Source organism: Apis cerana, linkage group LG7 (assembly GCF_029169275.1).
Source record: "Apis cerana isolate GH-2021 linkage group LG7, AcerK_1.0, whole genome shotgun sequence".
NCBI lineage: Eukaryota > Metazoa > Arthropoda > Insecta > Hymenoptera > Apidae > Apis > Apis cerana.
This window is the reverse complement of record NC_083858.1, coordinates 12,945,629-12,963,228: the sequence shown is the minus strand read 5'-3', so window position 1 is coordinate 12,963,228 and position 17,600 is coordinate 12,945,629. Positions and strand designations below refer to the sequence as shown.

The following is a 17,600-nucleotide window of genomic DNA, read 5'->3' as shown; positions in this document are numbered from 1 at the left end:
TCACCAGCAGTTTTCCTCAGCTTTTAAAATTCGATTTTGCTTATATGTGTATGTGTATACGTTGGTGTTTTATTAAAGATAGTATTCTGAAACGCACTACGCGAACGTACGGGTGCGGACTGTGCAGTAGCAACTGCAACTGCGGGCGTATGCCTATGAACAAATATTAGATAGATCACTGATAGTAATACATTTGGCGCGAAATTGATTTAATCATGTTCATACGCATGTGCGTTTATTAATAATCAAAACCTTTTATAAATATATATAAATTATAATCGTCGTAATATTAATTATCAACATTATTATAATTTAATATTCTAAACCAAATAAAAAGATGATAATAAAAAATAAATTTATATACATATATTATGCATTGCTACTATTATATGTTTTTTACATATTTTCATAAAAAATAAATATGTAATCTAGCACAAATAACTATTTATAAATATATACGAATAAGAATAAAAGATATAATATTTATATTTATATACATATATGTCAATTTTTTTTAACAGTTGGTATATTTCTCCCGCGTTTATTAACGCGTGGCGTCATGTTCCGTTTATATCAACATTATGAATGAGTTTTAAGATTAGTGATTATTAATAATCAAAAATAGTGTTTATATTATTAATCATTTAACATTTTACATAACGAAAAAATATTTAAATATCATCATTATAATTTATAATTATATTTAAATAACATAAGCAATGTCTTCATTTAATTTGAATGATCTTGGTACTGAATTACAAGATGTTACTCAAAATAATGCCGGTATTGGTGTATCATTTGCAAAAAAATCACTTAAGCTTGATACTGAAGAAGATGGTAAGTTACTTATTATTTCAATATGAATAATTTATTATATTCTTAAGTTTTACAAGATTATGCAATTCAAAAAACACTTTAAGGTTATGTAAATTGAACATTTAATTTTCTATTTAATTAGCGTTGGAAATAGTCAAAGCAATACGAGCATGTACAAATCTGGAATATTTAGATTTGGAAGGCAATACTTTAGGACCACTTGCTGCTAAAGCTGTGGCTCAGGCATTGGAAGAAAATGGTTCATTAATGAAACGTGCCCTTTGGAAAGATATGTTTACTGGTCGTTTGAAATCAGAAATACCAAAAGCACTTGAATATCTTGGTTCTGCTTTATGTACTGCTGGTACTCATCTCTTTGAACTTGACTTAAGTGATAATGCTTTTGGTCCAATTGGGATTGAAGGATTAGCAAATTTCTTGACTTCTAGTTCTTGTTATACTCTTCGTGTGTTAAGATTAGATAACAATGGACTTGGAATATCAGGTGGAAAAATGTTGGCAAAGGCATTATTAGATTGTTATAATAATACTTTTGAAGCAGGTAAAATTTATTATTAATTTTATTTTAATTTATTATTATCAATAAAATATATTTTATTAACAAACTAATAAAACTTTTTTTTAGGCTCACCTCCTTTAGCATTAAAAGTATTTGTTGCTGGAAGAAATAGATTGGAAAATGAAGGTGCAAAAGCATTAGCTTCTGTTTTTCAAAAGTTAACTAGTTTAGAAGAAGTTGCTATGCCTCAGAATGGTATATATCATGAAGGGATAACAGCACTTGCTAATGGATTATCATATAATCCTGGTTTACGAATTTTAAATCTTAATGATAATACTGTTGGATTAAAAGGAGCTCAAGCAATTGCCAAAGCATTACCAAATTTCAAAAATTTAGAACAACTTAATCTTGGTGATTGTTTACTTAAAACTCGAGGAAGTATGGTTTTGGCAGAAGCATTAGGCGTTGAAGGTAGTTATCCATCACTCACTGAACTTAATTTAAGTTATAATGAAATAAAAACAAAGGGTGCCAATCCCATAGCTCTTGCTATGGCTGATAAAAAACATTTGGCAACTTTACAATTGGATGGAAATAATTTTGGTAAAGAAGGCTGTACTATTTTGCGTGATTCACTTACAATTTCTGAAAGAATTGGATCATTAAGTACATTAGATGATGATGAAAGTGATAAAGAAGATAGAGAAAAAGATGAAGAAGAAAATGAAGAAGAAAATGATGAAGAAAGTGATGAAAAAAGTGATGAAAGTGAAAATGAAAGTAAAGAAAATAGAGATATTAATAAGGATACAATTATAAATGGCAATATAATACGATCAAAAATATCTGTTATAGATTTTTTAAAATCACCAACAGGAGAAAATTTACTATTATTGCAAGATGATATAGTACAAGATTTTATAACTTATGCCAAAGTAAATAATTACACTTAATTAAAATAATATTAATAATATTACAATGAATATTGTATTATGCTTTTTAATAATAATATTTTTCTTTTTTTACATTTTAGAACTCATCCAATACTGATACATCTTCGGAATTAAAATTCATTGAAGAGTATACAAGAATAATTATGAAAGTATCAGCACTTAATACAAGTGGTTATGTTGATGTAAGATTAAGAGCTCAAAATCTTACAGATGCATTGTATTCAAAGTTATGCTTTTTTGCAATTGAAAATGATCAGGTTTCTATTTGGAATAATGCTTTGCTAGTCAACTTAGGTTTAATAAAAGTAAGTATTTTATAATAGTTAATTTAGTATGTATATATATATTTCAGATAAAAAATAGTATTATTTTCTTATACTTCAGGCAGAAGATAAAAGCAGTGGAAAAATTGATTGGAATTTAGAAGGATGTTTTAAAGCATTAGAAATAGTTAGTCAAAAAGATTATTTTTTACAAGAAACGCGAAATACATTAAAGTTCTTTTTGGAAAAGCCGATAAGAATAAACAAAAAAAAAGTTACGGATTCTTTACAAGATTCAAAAGATTCTCTTAAAACTGTTTTAGATCGTATACAAAGCACGTAATAATTATTGAATTATTTTTTATATAATTCTTTTATGAAATATTGATATATCTATTTATTTTTAAATGTTTTGCAAAATGTAAAGATACGAATTAATTATGAATTTTCCAAAATAAAAGTGTTGTATCAAATTTTTATAAGTTTTGTTTATATATAAACAATTATATTATTGTGCATATTGTTAATGAAGATACAAATTTCCAAATTATAAAATACCGAAATTATAATAGACTAGAACTTTAGTTAATGGATATAAAAATTATAATTAAAAGTAATGTTTTTATCAATTTAGAATTGATAATATTTGTATCATTTTGAAAAAATAGACTGAAATTCATATAGAATAAATAACACTTATTAGTAAAACTTAATGTAAAATGCATCGAAAATTATTATGACTCTTAAGAGTTCCTATTATCATAAGAATAAGAATCTTGAATGAAGCTCTTAGTCAATTATATATCACAGAACTTTCATTCTGTTATGGACATTGCAGTCGTAGGATTCCAACCAGGCTGAAACAAATCCACTGCTAACGGTGTACAATGTGATGATGGTTGATCCTTCATATACATTGTTGCCTAAATGAAATGAGTTTTATTTATATCAGATAATTATAATTTCATACATCTATTATATAATTACATACCAGAAATAGAATGATTTGTTGTTTTATTTTAGAATCACAGTCTTGACCAAGCATAGAAGGATAATTTATAATACCATTATTCTTTTCTATATCCTTTGCAACAAAATTTAAACATTGTTTTTCATCAACGTTCAATGTTTCAATTATTGATTCTGCAAATTGTAATCAATATTAAAATATTAAAATATATCATTTCAATGTAATATTGAAGGATTAACTTAAAATTTATATTTAATATTGATTTCTTACTTCTAGTAGATATATCTGCAGACAAAAATCTCGCTAAAAGCGCAGCACATTCTGAATTTTCCGCAAAAAGTTCTGGATAACGTCGTATTAAAAATTTTGTAAGCAACATGTTACCTCGATTTCCTGATAAGCTATTACCACTAGGTGTACACACTACTTCATCTTCTGTTCTTCGTATAAGCAATACTGTGCCATTGTATCTAAAAAAAAAAAAAAAAAAAAAAAAATTTATTTGTTTATATATAACATATACATACAATCTATTAAAATTTTAAATATAAAATATATATAATATTTAAATATAAAATTGTGTGTTCATTTATATATGTATATGTATATATATATATTTATTTGTATGTATTATTCCATATTATAATGAATATTATAGTACCTATTTAATTGTTCAGCAATATTCAAATTAAAGTGATCCCTAATAATGTTCCGTACTAAACCCTCTAATGATGAAGACATGGTCATAATAGCTAATGGAAGTACATCATCAAATGTAGCATCTAATACCTATAAAATATCTTAATATAATTTTTCACTACTAATTTCTTAAAATATTTTATGTAAAATTAATTGAATTAAATTAATATATAAAATAAATAATGGAATAATCTTACCAAACTTTGTATAGAAGGATAATTCATAGCAGCCCATGTCGCAGTATATCCACCAATGCTCCAACCATAAAGAATTATTTGTTCCTCAGGAAATGTTAAGTAATCGATCGCAAAACGCATTACACAATCGATAGCATTTTCTTCTTGGAGAGGATACGGCGCACCCTTTGTAGTCATTTTCATGTCTTACTGTTATCATTTTACAATCATAGTTTGACTGAATGAGAAGTCTTGCCATTACTTCAATTACATTTAATTTAAATATATAATTGATATTAACTGCAACATTACCAAAATTTCATCTTTGCAATTTAAAACAAAGTATGATAAAGTAATAGCAATTCTTCTCATCAAAGTATCAGTACAAATAAATTATAAAGTTTAATATAAAAATAATACTTACAGTACTACAACCAAATCCTGGATGATTCCAACCCAATATGGAATATCCTTTATTCATTGGAGTTGATTTAATACCAGTTTCATAAAATCCACAATTTCCTTCACAAGTAATAACTAATACATTGCCATTTGTTGTTCTATAAAGTTAATACAATTAATGAATAAAGATAATATCATAAAATAATGCATTTAGAAAAAAAACGTTATTAACGTTTACATTACTTGTTACGTTGGTCAATAAATATAGTGTCAATTTCATTTTTATCTGCAGTTAACAATTTGTACCTTTCCCCACCATGCTTTATTAGATGTATTCTTCCTTGTAAAAGTGTAGATCCTATATTAATATATTATATTATTAAAAAAAAATATATACATATTATTAACTATAATTATATTATTAATTTGTAACATGTTCATAATAACGATCTATTTAACTTACGAAATATCCAATTAAGAACAGATACACTTCCAGGATATATCATCTTAATAGCAAAAGTGTGAGCTACAATATATGATAAAAACTTACAAGGCAACGTAAATATATATTCTTTACCAGTTTGCCTTTTTATGCGGCCACTAGAGGCTGCAATTTTTTCTAAAGTCAACTTTTCTCTAGTTGCATCTCTTATAAAAATAAATTTAGAAAGTTAATAAAAAAATAAATATATATTATTTTATAATAAAGGAAAAAAAATATACCTTTCTATATCGTTAATCTTAAAATCTATAGGTCTTGCCCAAAACTCAAATTCATATTTATCAAGTTCTTGCTTTGTTTCTGCATTATAATGTGCATTTGCTTCATTGAGTGTTTTTAAGAATTTTAAATATACTGGATTAGTGGCTCTAGAACAACCTCGAGCAGTTAATGCTGCAATGAAAATTGCACTAGCACCAGCTGCTAATTTACTCAAAGAAGAAATATTCTCAGTTATAGAAATACTATGTTGATAGAAAAAGATAGCCACTAATGGAATTGTATAGAGACTTATAGACCAAATTGCTGCAAACTAAAATAAATTTATTAATAATCTTACTTTATGAATATTTTCCATTGTTTAATTAATTTTAATTTGAATTATAAAATTGATAATGATTCAATTTTTAATATTGCTAATAAATTAAAATCAATCTTTTTTTTATTAAGAAAAAATTATAACACAATATATTTTTTATAATAAAATACTTACGCAAATTACGATTTGATCGCCCCAGCGTTCTAAACTATTAGGCTCATATGATTTCTGAAATAATTAATATAGACATAACCTAAAATACACTGGTCTAATAAATTTGATACACTTTTTAATACATACTTCTACTAAACGTCCGATCCAAGTTATTTCATAAACTTTGAAAAGTCGAGGACCAAAATTACATTTCCAAAGTGTCCGAATGAAAGACATTTCTCATTTGTTTTAAAAATTTCAAATAAATCTGAATTCCAAATCACCAATGTAAAATACGGGACACAGTAACTTAGCAAATCATGCAAAACAAACAGCTATGATTGGTAATGCATTTGTTGAATTAGTATAATTTTAAAAGAATATTGTTAATTATTATAGTGAATTTATTTTATTCTTTTTTTTTAATTTAACGATAATTTTATAAGAATTAAATATAACTATATAATTAAATAAAATTAATATAGATAATTTTTAAGTAAAATTAATTAAAAAAAAATATTTTTGATGAATAATCTTTTTAAATAATTTATTACTATACTTTTACTATAATTTATGAAAAATAATACAAATATTTTATTAAAATTAATAATTATTCTTCTATTAAGAGTTATTAAATACTTCCTTTTATATTTATTTTCACTATAAATAAATTTATATTATTTTTATTGCATAAAGATGAAAATCAATGAATTTATATAATTCTATTAATATAATTATATGAATTTCCAATAATTACAATTTTAAATGTATTAATAATTATTTAAATACCGCGGTCATTTGATTTACGCGCATTTCATGAATATAGAAAATTAATTGCGATTATATATATAGTATATATTTTTACACAAAAAGCAAATCAATATATTGCAAAAATTAGTATTTAACAAATTTTAAATAAATATTTATAATTACATAAATAAAATTAAACTATATATGTTGAAAAATATTTGAAATAATTTAGGGAAAATTGGACAATCTGGATGTGGGTCGATTCTGAGACTGTACGTTAAATTATGCTTTTTGGAACGTATACAGAGAAGTTACTGGAAGATTCGGAACAAGTACGACAGAACAGTAGTTACCGCATATTACGTGTGCGTTGATAATATAATTTTTAATTTCTATCGGCGTATTCAACTTTTTTCAATATGTCAGACTGGGACACTACTCCTATTACTCTGCGAAAACGTCCCCCAAAAGCTTCAGTACTTAAATCGGAACAAGTAACTTTTATAAAAATATTTTGATCTATTTTATCTATAATAATTCTTACATATACTGTTGTGTAATTGTGTTTATTTACAGGCAGTGAATGCTGCACGTCGTCAAGGTTTCGTGGTTGAAACTCAAGCAAAATGTACGTAAACTTCATTAAGTTTGTTAAATTTACGTGATTCATTTTTTAATCTGTGATTGATTTCATGATTTTTGTTGGTTGAAGATATATTCATGTGTTTAAATATTATGAAGAAAATATTATGATGCAATATGTGGTATTGAATTCTGTCAACTATTTACATCTTTTTTCATAATATAACATAAAATTCATAAAATCAACAAATAATTTTTTGAAAAGTATATAAAGATGAATTGTTCTTTCCTCCAGGGGGTGGAGGAACAAATAAACAACACGTAGCAACTAAAAACACTGCTAAATTGGATAGAGAAACAGAAGAATTAAAACATGATAAAATTCCACTTGATCTTGGTAAATTAATTCAACAGGGAAGACAAAGTAAAGGATTATCTCAAAAAGATCTTGCAACAGTATGTTATTTACATAGTTATGTTACATAGCATAAATATTTATGTTATGTATATGTATATCATTTATATAATTATATTGTGTACAGAAAGTGAATGAAAAAGCACAAGTTATCAATGACTATGAAGCAGGTCGTGGAATACCAAATCAAATGGTGATTGGCAAAATTGAACGAGTGTTGGGAATAAAATTACGTGGCAAAGATCGTGGTAAACCATTATCAACTCCTGGGAATAAAAAGTGAATTTTGTGAAGAAGAATCTGTACTTCATACCTTCATATATTGTTCCCTACACAGAACTGCAAGAAAAATTGTAGGATTGAGAACAATTCTCACACTCTTTAACTTTCGTTATTTTATTATATTCTTTAAAATAAAATGTTATTTTATTAAATATATTATTGTTTATTATAAAGTAAATTGTTATAGTATGTCTTCATGTATAAAATACAAGAAGCACACTCTTATTTAATTTTAAATGTTATGTGTTCAGTTCTTACATTGCAGACATTAATTTATAGATTAATTTATATACAATTTTGTTACATTTTTGAAATACATCTGATTACTATTATTGTGATATACATTTATGAATATATTTTACAATTTGATTAATGTAGGCTAAATAAAATAGTATTAATGCAAATAGAAATAAAAGATTAATATGTGTATGCATATAAATCATTGGTTTGATAACATTTATACATACACATACACATTCATTTCAATGTATAATATGATAAGAATTATAATAGTTGTATATAAAAATAAAAAATTATTAAATAAATATTAATTATTTTTTAGCGTTAATTTTATTCATATGAAAATTCAATAGTACATTATTTTTATTCCATTTCATTAATCTTTTCTCAATGCAAAACTAAAATTTTGTATACCATCACTTGTTATAATTTTAATAAATATAGAATCACCAGTGTAAATATCTCTTTCTGCCGCTGATGTGAAAACATCTTTTATAATTGCAACAGCTCTCTCTTGAGTCAAAGGAACAGATTCAACACCTTCTTGATTCTTATACCCAATCTAAACAGGTATATTACTTTAACAATAAATTACAATGAAATTTAATATAATTTTTTAATAACACTATTTAATACCTGATTATCCAAGAGAGGCTGTAAAAGAGCTCCAGCAGAACCACCTGCTCTGTATTTTGTTATTTCACAGTGTCCAATGGGATCATAACTATAGACACAACCTTTACCATTTTCATCTAATCCACCAAGAATATTACTTACATAATAAGGGAAAAAACGTTTATAATATAACATTGTTGATAGCATTTGTGCAACTGCTGGTGTTGGCATTTCTTTTTGATGTTCATGCTCATACATCTGTTATATAAAATGAATAATATATATAATATATAAAGTCAAATAAAAAATCATAATATATAAAGTTATCATAAACCTTCAATTTTAATAATCAAAAGAAAACTAATAAATTCTATCATCTAATATATTTTGAAATATTTTTACCTGCATTCGAGCAGATAAAATTCTAGTTAAAGTAAGTGTATCACACCAACAACCTGAGCAACCCAAAACAGTTTTTGATGATAAAGGAAATAGTTTTTGTTGTTCACGCGTATAAATAGAAAAACCTGTACTGAGACGCGTGTCTGCTGCTATTACACAAAAATTATCTCCTGCAAGAGCTATGACACTCCTATAATTATAATATATAAAATATATAAAAAATAAAATTGTAATAAAATTTAGATAATAAATCCATAATATTTATTAAGAATAGATAATATATGCAATAAAATATTTATATATTAATCTTAAAAAGATTTAGGTTATATTTAAAACTTACCCTCCATTATCAGCATAAGGATTGAAATTTCTCATTTTTGCTCCTTCTGTCGCATAATCTGATAAAGATCTTCCTGGAATTTCACTTAAAGAAACCATTTTTTTCAATATTTTTTATTAAATAAATTTCAAACACTTCTCACACTGAATGACAATACACTTTAGAGTTAAAATGGCAAGCAAAACAGCATTATTTTCTTATATGAATAAATTATACATATTCAGTGATTGTCATAAATCTGATTGGTTAGTTTATATTTAGCTCTGCAAGAATACACCAATAATGAAAAATTTATTTTGCCATATATACAAAGTAAAATATTTATTCTGAAAAAAATAAAAATATTATTTATAATTTAAATTAAAATAAATAAATAATAAAAAAATATAAGTAATTATTAAATATATCAAATAATATAATATATAATATACGATTAAAATGAATCATAAATTAAATTATTTTTATTTTTTCTTTTTAATAAATTAATAATTTAAAATATGTATAAAATAATAATAAATTAAAATAATAAATATAATTAATAAATAATAAATTAAAATAAATTATTTAAAATTTTGAATTTCTATTGATTAACGTAATAATACTTTGTTGAAATATATATAATATAAATATGAAATTTTAGTAAATTTTATCTGCTCTTTATTTTATATTTATCTAAATATGTGTAATAATTATTTATTACACATTTATTACGTGTAATAAATAAAATCAAATTTCAGTAATGAAATATTTAGTACATGATATTTAGTTATAATAATATTCATATATTTATATCGTAAATATATTACATATACATATAGATAAATATATATAGATTTATTTATGATAATTTTTATATTTCTGAACGTAAAATAATCGCTGCATCGTTATTAAATAAATTATTTAAATGATATCACCTCACGGATGAACGTTGAAAATTTCGATCTATTAATAGAAATACATAAGAAGTATTCGTTACAAACAAGAATAATAGATAATGAAAGAGAAATAAAATAAGAATCGTTAGTGCCATCTTTGAATGTTTAAAAAAATATGATTTCTTATAGAAATATTTTCGATACTCAAAAGATAGTACTGATAATCAATTCTTGATCTACCTTTATCTTTCTCCGTTTATTATAAATAAGAATTAATTGTCAAAATCATCTCTTGAAAACTAAAGATCTCTTTAAAAAGCATTCAAAACATAGAAATGCCATTGATGATCAATTTTTATTTATCTTCTATTTTTATTTATCTTCTCTATTATTTTTTTATTTATATTTAAATTTTATTTGCGATAATTTGAAAATGGTATTAATTTTAATATTTTTATCATATCTCTGTCTGTTTTGTTATTTGTTTTTTATTTATAAAATTCTAGGGAGATTTTCAAATATTTCGTCATTCATTCTAAAATATTCGTAAAATTTGGAAATTTTAATAGAAAAAAAAGAATAGTTATATATATATATATATATTTTTATGCTATGATATTGTATTATTATATTATTATATTATTATATTACGTTATATGTATACGCATATGTATATATTTTTATATATAAAAAATGAGAATCAAGACAACAATTTTTGGAAAAACATATAATCTTTCTATTTATCTTGAGTTTCTATATATATTTAAGTTATTACATTTTTAAAAATAATTAGATTAATTAATTTTCAAATTCTTAATACACATTATACATGTATTTTAATATATATTAAAATCATGATATTTATTTTATTAGCGATGTTCTTAAATAGTTGAAAAACGGCGCCACCTTACTAGCAATAAAAGCGCTCCGGAAACTGGATGGCCAAGAAAGAAAATATTTTTTCACACGAATAAATTTAACGAATTATCTTATCAGTATTAAATATACTTTGGAAGAGAAAATAATTTTTTATTTTTTGATAAATAGTGTATGAAAATGGCAACTGATAATAGAAGACATGTTGCATTAATTACTGGTATTACTGGACAAGTAAAGTTGACATTTCATGCTTTGTTGACATATTTACTTTATTGTATCAAATATTTAATTTTTCATATATATTATTGTTTTATATTGTATAAAGAAATCTTATTTTATTTCAACATAAAATAGATGACTAACATAATTTTTTTTTAGGATGGTTCCTATTTAGCAGAATTTTTATTAGAAAAAGGATATGATGTACATGGTATAATTAGACGAGCTAGTTCTTTTAATACTGCTCGAATTCAACACCTTTATGAGGATCCAAAATGTCATCGTCAAGGCAAAATGAAGTTACATTATGGTGATATGACAGATTCCAGTAGTTTAATTAAAGTAATTAGTTCTGTACAGCCAACAGAAATTTATAATCTTGCTGCTCAAAGTCATGTTATGGTAAATATCAAGTTTTACAATATTTTAAATGATATTTAAAAAACATTTTATATTGATAAATTATTATTTTTTTTAGGTAAGTTTTGAAGTAAGTGAGTATACTGCTGAAGTAGATGCAGTAGGAACAGTTAGATTATTAGATGCAATACGTACCTGTGGCCTTGAAAAATCTGTTAAATTTTACCATGCATCAACATCTGAACTTTATGGCAGGGTAACTCAAGTACCTCAAAATGAAAAAACTCCATTTTATCCTCGTTCACCATATGGTGATTATAAGAAAATATTATTTTATTATTTTATTATTTTATTATTTTATAAATTTTAAATTAAGCATATTAAATTTTCAGCTTGTGCAAAATTATATAGTTTTTGGATTGTAATAAATTATAGAGAAGCATATAATATGTTTGCTTGTAATGGTATTTTATTTAATCATGAAAGTCCTCGTAGAGGAGAGAATTTTGTTACAAGAAAAGTGACCAGATCTATAGCAAAGATACATCTTGGTTTACAAGACATTCTTGAATTAGGAAATTTAGATGCTAAACGAGATTGGGGACATGCAAAAGATTATGTTGAAGTAAAAATATATATTATTTGTATTTATTTTTTATAATATTGAAAAGACACTACTTAACTACTAAATAGATATTCTGAGATTTGTATATCATATTCTATAGGCAATGTGGTTAATGTTGCAACAACCAACAGCAGATGATTATGTTATAGCAACAGGAGAGACACATAGTGTTAGAGAATTTGTTGAAGCAGCATTTCAATATGTAGGTCGTACTATTAAGTGGGAAGGTGAAGGAATAAATGAAATAGGACAGGATGTACAAACAGGACAAGTATTAGTTAGAGTGAATCCTAAATATTTCCGTCCAACAGAAGTAGTAAGTATTTATTGCATATAACGATAATTATATTATTATAATATTATTAAAAAAAAATGATAAATATTCAATTTATCTGTATAGGATGTACTTTTGGGTGATGCTACTAAAGCAAAAGAAAAAATTGGTTGGAAACCTACTATTACATTTGAGGTATTTATACAAAATTATTATTCTTTTTTCTCATGTTAATATTTAATTACCAATTAAATATTTTGTATTTAATAAACAGAATTATATATGTTTTAGAATCTTGTAAAAGATATGATGGATTCTGATTTAGAATTAATGAGGAAAAATCCAAATGCTTAAAATCATTTTTAATATCAAAAGTTAATTAATTAATTTTAAAAATACATTCTATGATGTCTCTGTGAGACAATAGTATTTAAAAAATTGATTTGTTAGATTATAAAAAAATTCGAATAATAATTTATAATGTTATATATTCTTAAATCCGATATAAACAAGTTTTTTTTTAACTTCCTGATATATCTAAATGCTAAAAAATAGTTTTATTTAATATTTGATCTATATGTATTAATATTAATGATATGTAATATATGTGAATATTAAATGTTATTTACTTTTATTAGATATAATCTGCATATATCATAGATATATGTTGTAAAATCATTTATTATTTTTTATTTATTGTTGCATTTTAAAGATGTATGCATTCTAAAAATTATAGTTATGCATTTTTATTTGAAAATAATTTTATTTGCTGATAGATGCACAAGATTATTAAAATAATTTATATATATAATGTCTTCCTTGCATACGTGTTAATGTATAATTTTGTACATAATGTACCATATTTTAGAGTAATCGTTAAGTAATATTTTTAATCTTTGTATACAATATCCAATGTATAATTAAAAACATAAACACATTTTTATAATAAACAATATTCATTTTATATTTTATACAAGTGTTTTCAATAATATAGTCTATTTTTTGCTTTAATACATTGAACAAATTATAAAATATAATGATATTAATTATTCGTTTTAAAATCTTAAGTATAAAAAATTCATATTTAAATATTTAAACTGGAGTTTTATTCGTGGATTTTCGCAAAATATTTTCGATTGTGAACATCATTGATTTTACACAATGTCCTTGAGCTTCTGTGTATATTATTTTACTATTTCGTGTATTCCCCTCAGCGTTCAACTTCGTATCAACTGTTTTACATTCTTGTTCATTTTTTTCTTTGCATTTCAAATTGGATAAAATTTCTGACGAAACCTAAAATATCAATATCAATGTAAAAAAAATTTGAAAAAAAAATATTACTATTCGATATTTAAATTTTTTATAACATTTAGTTGAAATAAAATTAATCCTTTACTATCAAAGAAAAAAAAAAGAAAAAAGTACAAATAAATCTTTTTTAAAAAAAAAATGATTTAATTTGTACCGAGACCATCGCACGATCCTGTTCCATCTGTTTATTATCCTGTATAAATCCTTTTTGCCTTCTCATTCTTCTTCTTCTATAATTGCCATGCTCAAACATTTCGCTCGCCGAAGGATCTAAAGTCCAATAACTCCCTTTTCCAGCCTGATCCTCGGCATTATCATTTCCAACCACCTTATCTCTTGGTATCTTCACAAAACAATCATTCAAACTTAGGTTATGTCTTATACTATTTTGCCATCCTTGACGGTTTTCTCTATAATAAGGAAATCTGTCCATGATGAATCTATAAATGCCAGAAAGGGTTAGTCTCTGTTTAGGCGAAGAATTAATAGCCATGGCTATTAGGGCGATGTACGAATACGGTGGTTTTTCGTAACGTGGTTGTGGTTTGTATCTTATTACGGGAAGATCCCATGATAGGGGTATACTTCTCGGATTCAGTATATCCGGTACCAAGCTATAGTAATTTGGCAAAGGACACATCGTTGGGAACGTTTCTTCCGTGCTCCATAATTCGCAACCCCTGGATAGATCACAGCTGTAAATCTTCGATATGGAGAAGGGATGATTTTGATAGCTATTCGACTCCATCGGAAGATGGAATGATCGACGCGCTCGATAATTCGATGTCAATACACTTTTCACCGATATTTTGTTCTTTAAGAAGAATTAATATTGGATTTTTTTTTTATTAAAATTAACGTATTTTCTGAAATTTTATTATCTAATTTGATACAACTTCACTTTCTTTTATCATTCGTCTCTTTCTTACATACATTAAAATTATTTTTTTTTATTTTTTATTATATAAAGAAGAAACAAAATTAAATTATAGATTTTTCTCCGAAAATCATCGAGTCGAAGTTTATTTAGTATACAATTTCACTTTCTTCTTCCTCTCGTTTCATCGTATTCCGGCAAATTGTCCCCATTGATCCTCGGTATCCTCAATTTATGTTCAAAACACGATTTCCACAGTTTTCCAAATAAATAGTTTAAATCAATTCGTCTCTGCGATCCACTTCTTCTTTAAAGATCGATGAAGCTTTTCGACAAGAAAATTCTCGTCAAAGAAAATCGAACCATACATTCTCTCTCAATACATTTAACGATTATTTAGACCGCTTCACTTCCACGAACAATTAGCGGTTTTCATAATGCAAAAGAAGAATCCACTAGAATCAATATATACATATATACAATATATACATATATAGAAAGCTTGTCTTGAACTGGTCCGAGTTGGTATCGCATCGAAGACTGATTCCAATTTCCGACCGGTTAGATCAATCCTCTAACTAACGAAGGGTGTTTAATTTGACGTGCGGAGGAGCATCTAGAGGATGGACCAGCTCCGCCCATCGCTGCTTCCTGGAGATACGTCGTTCGCGCGTTTCAAACGCGAGGGAGGTGTCGGTTACCTATCCGGGACCCGTGGCTACATGTTTTATTGCTGTTTACACATATGCTGTCCCAACACCCACGCCGGCAGTAAACGAGCCGATACGTAAACAAAGTTGCGGTAATTATACCGAAACCGTGCCGCTTCTTGGAACCGCTCTTCCCTTGCGCGCTCTCGCCACCCTCTCTCCCACGAGTTCGGCTTGTGACTTCTCGTTTGGGGGGAGGGAAGGGGGAGGTATCCAATTTTCAACCACCCTCTTCTTACGAAGTTTCGCGACTCCACGTTTTTTCCTGTTGGAAAAAAAGAAATAAATAGGAGAATTTCAAATATTTACTAGATTTATTTTTATATATATATATATATGTATTTATATATTTGTTAATGATTTTATTATTATCGTTAGAGATCATAGTGTCGCGTATTAAAATAAAATGACGATATCAAAGATCGTCGATGGTCTTTTGTTATTTATTATTAATTATATCTTTTATCGCATTTCTACATCTAAATTTTCTTTTCATTATTATTATTATTTTTTTTTTTCTGTACTAGCGAACGATAAAGAAAAATATCACGAGACGAAATAATCTTCTCTCCGCTGATTTTTAACGATCCATCAACTTAAAAATATTTCTTTCAATCGTGTTTTCGTGAAGAGGCGAAGCCGCGGCTTGCGCGAAGATACAGCAACCGTAACCGAAAATGGAGAGATCAGGAGAAGAAACGTGGTTATTTGTTTATTCACCGTTTCTGGTTCCGTCCTTCGAGCTTCGTTCCATTTTGAAATATTAAGGAACAAATCATCGTCGATCTGACGTCAGGAGGAAACCGGCGGATTATCGCGTTCAAAGCTTGGGAGCTACCTTGGCCCGGCCGCTCCCGGGAATCCTCGGTATGTTCTTCGAAAAACATCCAGAATTGTCTTGGTCGCGTTAATCCTGCGCCCCTGCTTTCCGTTCCTTAAATCATCCCGATGGTATAAGTGAAGAAAAACATTTATAGAAGCCGCAGAAGCAGATGGTAAAAATAATTTTCGTCTCGAAGGAAAGTCACCTCGTGTCATGTATCGACGAAATTGAATCTTTTCTCGCGTCCTTCGATATTAAAAAATTCTTCCTCTTTCTTTTCCTTTAATGAAAAAAAATCCCTTTTTTCTATTTGGTATAAAAATGGAAGGAGGGAAGAAGGTTCAAGGTCCAAGGAGAAAGTAGCCTCTCTTTCTTCTTGTTTTATTTACATTACATTCGGGCAACCGCACGAGCGCTTCCTCTTCATTGGCGAAAAATGCGCAGGCGGTCTTGTTTGCGGATTGCGTTCCGTTTTACTGCCCGGTATCCGCTCGAATCTAAACAATCGTTCCTTATTGACAAAATCGGCGGGCGTCTGTCTGCGGGTTTAGCCGGTTTCGGATTGTTGCTACTGCGACGTTTTACGAGTGTGGGAAAATTCACAGCGCGAGCAGAGCCTCCGGGGCCCCGGCTCAATTGCAAAAAATAAACGAACCGCCCCTTTCGTGACGGCGAATTTTCTCGGAAATAACCGTTACAGAGTCGTTAAAATGGACTCTGGTAACGAGTAACGCGGGATCGTCATGTTTGACGATCGAATTTTTCCTTTCCCTTCTTTCTTCCTCTTTTTGCACAGTATATATATATATGTATTATTGGAATATATGCATTTTCTCTTCTTCTTCTTCTTCTCTTCCTCTTTTTCGACAGTGTGTTATTGAAATATAAACGAGGAATCGGGATCAAGATATCTGAAATCCAATTTTACATTTGAAGATTTTTATTAATTTTTTTAAGGAGAGAGAGAGAGAGAGAAAGAGAAAGAGAAATTGATCAATGAAGGAATAATATATGATAAAGTAT

At 26.5% G+C, this 17,600-nt stretch overlaps 6 protein-coding genes across 9 annotated transcripts; 3 read left to right on the top strand and 3 right to left on the bottom strand.

Annotated features, from left to right (window-relative positions):
- Positions 1–696: 696 nt before the first annotated feature.
- LOC107999319 (ran GTPase-activating protein 1) lies at positions 697–4,102 on the top strand. Of its 2 annotated transcripts, none has more exons than XM_017059049.3 (5): positions 697–837; positions 959–1,378; positions 1,463–2,274; positions 2,373–2,597; positions 2,677–4,102. In XM_017059049.3, exons 1-5 carry the CDS (start codon positions 720–722, stop codon positions 2,896–2,898), a joined length of 1,797 nt encoding a protein of 598 aa, XP_016914538.1. In that variant the 5' UTR covers positions 697–719; the 3' UTR covers positions 2,899–4,102. The 2 variants fall into 2 exon arrangements, with proteins under 2 accessions (XP_016914538.1, XP_016914539.1); XM_017059050.3 differs by having other exon boundaries at positions 2,645–3,028.
- LOC107999320 (phosphatidylserine lipase ABHD16A) lies at positions 3,039–6,323 on the bottom strand. The gene is made up of 11 exons (XM_017059051.2): positions 6,143–6,323; positions 6,017–6,070; positions 5,526–5,836; positions 5,266–5,450; positions 5,046–5,160; positions 4,825–4,960; positions 4,422–4,586; positions 4,187–4,314; positions 3,796–3,995; positions 3,547–3,698; positions 3,039–3,478 (listed from the first exon to the last, which is right to left on the bottom strand). Exons 1-11 carry the CDS (start codon positions 6,230–6,232, stop codon positions 3,371–3,373), a joined length of 1,644 nt encoding a protein of 547 aa, XP_016914540.1. The 5' UTR covers positions 6,233–6,323; the 3' UTR covers positions 3,039–3,370.
- An 80-nt stretch (positions 6,324–6,403) lies between these two features.
- Positions 6,404–8,575, top strand: LOC107999324 (endothelial differentiation-related factor 1 homolog). The gene is made up of 4 exons (XM_017059056.3): positions 6,404–7,239; positions 7,322–7,373; positions 7,623–7,783; positions 7,870–8,575. Exons 1-4 carry the CDS (start codon positions 7,165–7,167, stop codon positions 8,023–8,025), a joined length of 444 nt encoding a protein of 147 aa, XP_016914545.1. The 5' UTR covers positions 6,404–7,164; the 3' UTR covers positions 8,026–8,575.
- LOC107999323 (proteasome subunit beta type-1) lies at positions 8,576–10,565 on the bottom strand. The gene is made up of 4 exons (XM_017059055.3): positions 9,622–10,565; positions 9,282–9,471; positions 8,901–9,137; positions 8,576–8,826 (listed from the first exon to the last, which is right to left on the bottom strand). Exons 1-4 carry the CDS (start codon positions 9,717–9,719, stop codon positions 8,641–8,643), a joined length of 711 nt encoding a protein of 236 aa, XP_016914544.1. The 5' UTR covers positions 9,720–10,565; the 3' UTR covers positions 8,576–8,640.
- Positions 10,566–11,395: 830 nt separating this feature from the next.
- Positions 11,396–13,824, top strand: LOC107999321 (GDP-mannose 4,6 dehydratase). 2 transcript variants are annotated; one of them, XM_017059052.3, is made up of 7 exons: positions 11,396–11,606; positions 11,754–11,996; positions 12,073–12,265; positions 12,347–12,579; positions 12,680–12,895; positions 12,980–13,048; positions 13,145–13,824. In XM_017059052.3, the coding sequence occupies exons 1-7, from the start codon at positions 11,547–11,549 to the stop codon at positions 13,205–13,207; spliced, it is 1,077 nt and encodes a 358-aa protein (XP_016914541.1). In that variant the 5' UTR covers positions 11,396–11,546; the 3' UTR covers positions 13,208–13,824. The 2 variants fall into 2 exon arrangements, with proteins under 2 accessions (XP_016914541.1, XP_016914542.1); XM_017059053.3 differs by having other exon boundaries at positions 11,403–11,592.
- Positions 13,797–17,467, bottom strand: LOC107999322 (forkhead box protein C1-A-like). Of its 2 annotated transcripts, none has more exons than XM_017059054.3 (3): positions 16,475–17,467; positions 14,322–16,019; positions 13,797–14,149 (listed from the first exon to the last, which is right to left on the bottom strand). In XM_017059054.3, exons 2-3 carry the CDS (start codon positions 14,913–14,915, stop codon positions 13,946–13,948), a joined length of 798 nt encoding a protein of 265 aa, XP_016914543.2. In that variant the 5' UTR covers positions 14,916–16,019; positions 16,475–17,467; the 3' UTR covers positions 13,797–13,945. The 2 variants fall into 2 exon arrangements, with proteins under 2 accessions (XP_016914543.2, XP_061933328.1); XM_062077344.1 differs by having other exon boundaries at positions 13,806–14,149; positions 14,328–16,019.
- Between the last annotated feature and the right edge of the window lie 133 nt (positions 17,468–17,600).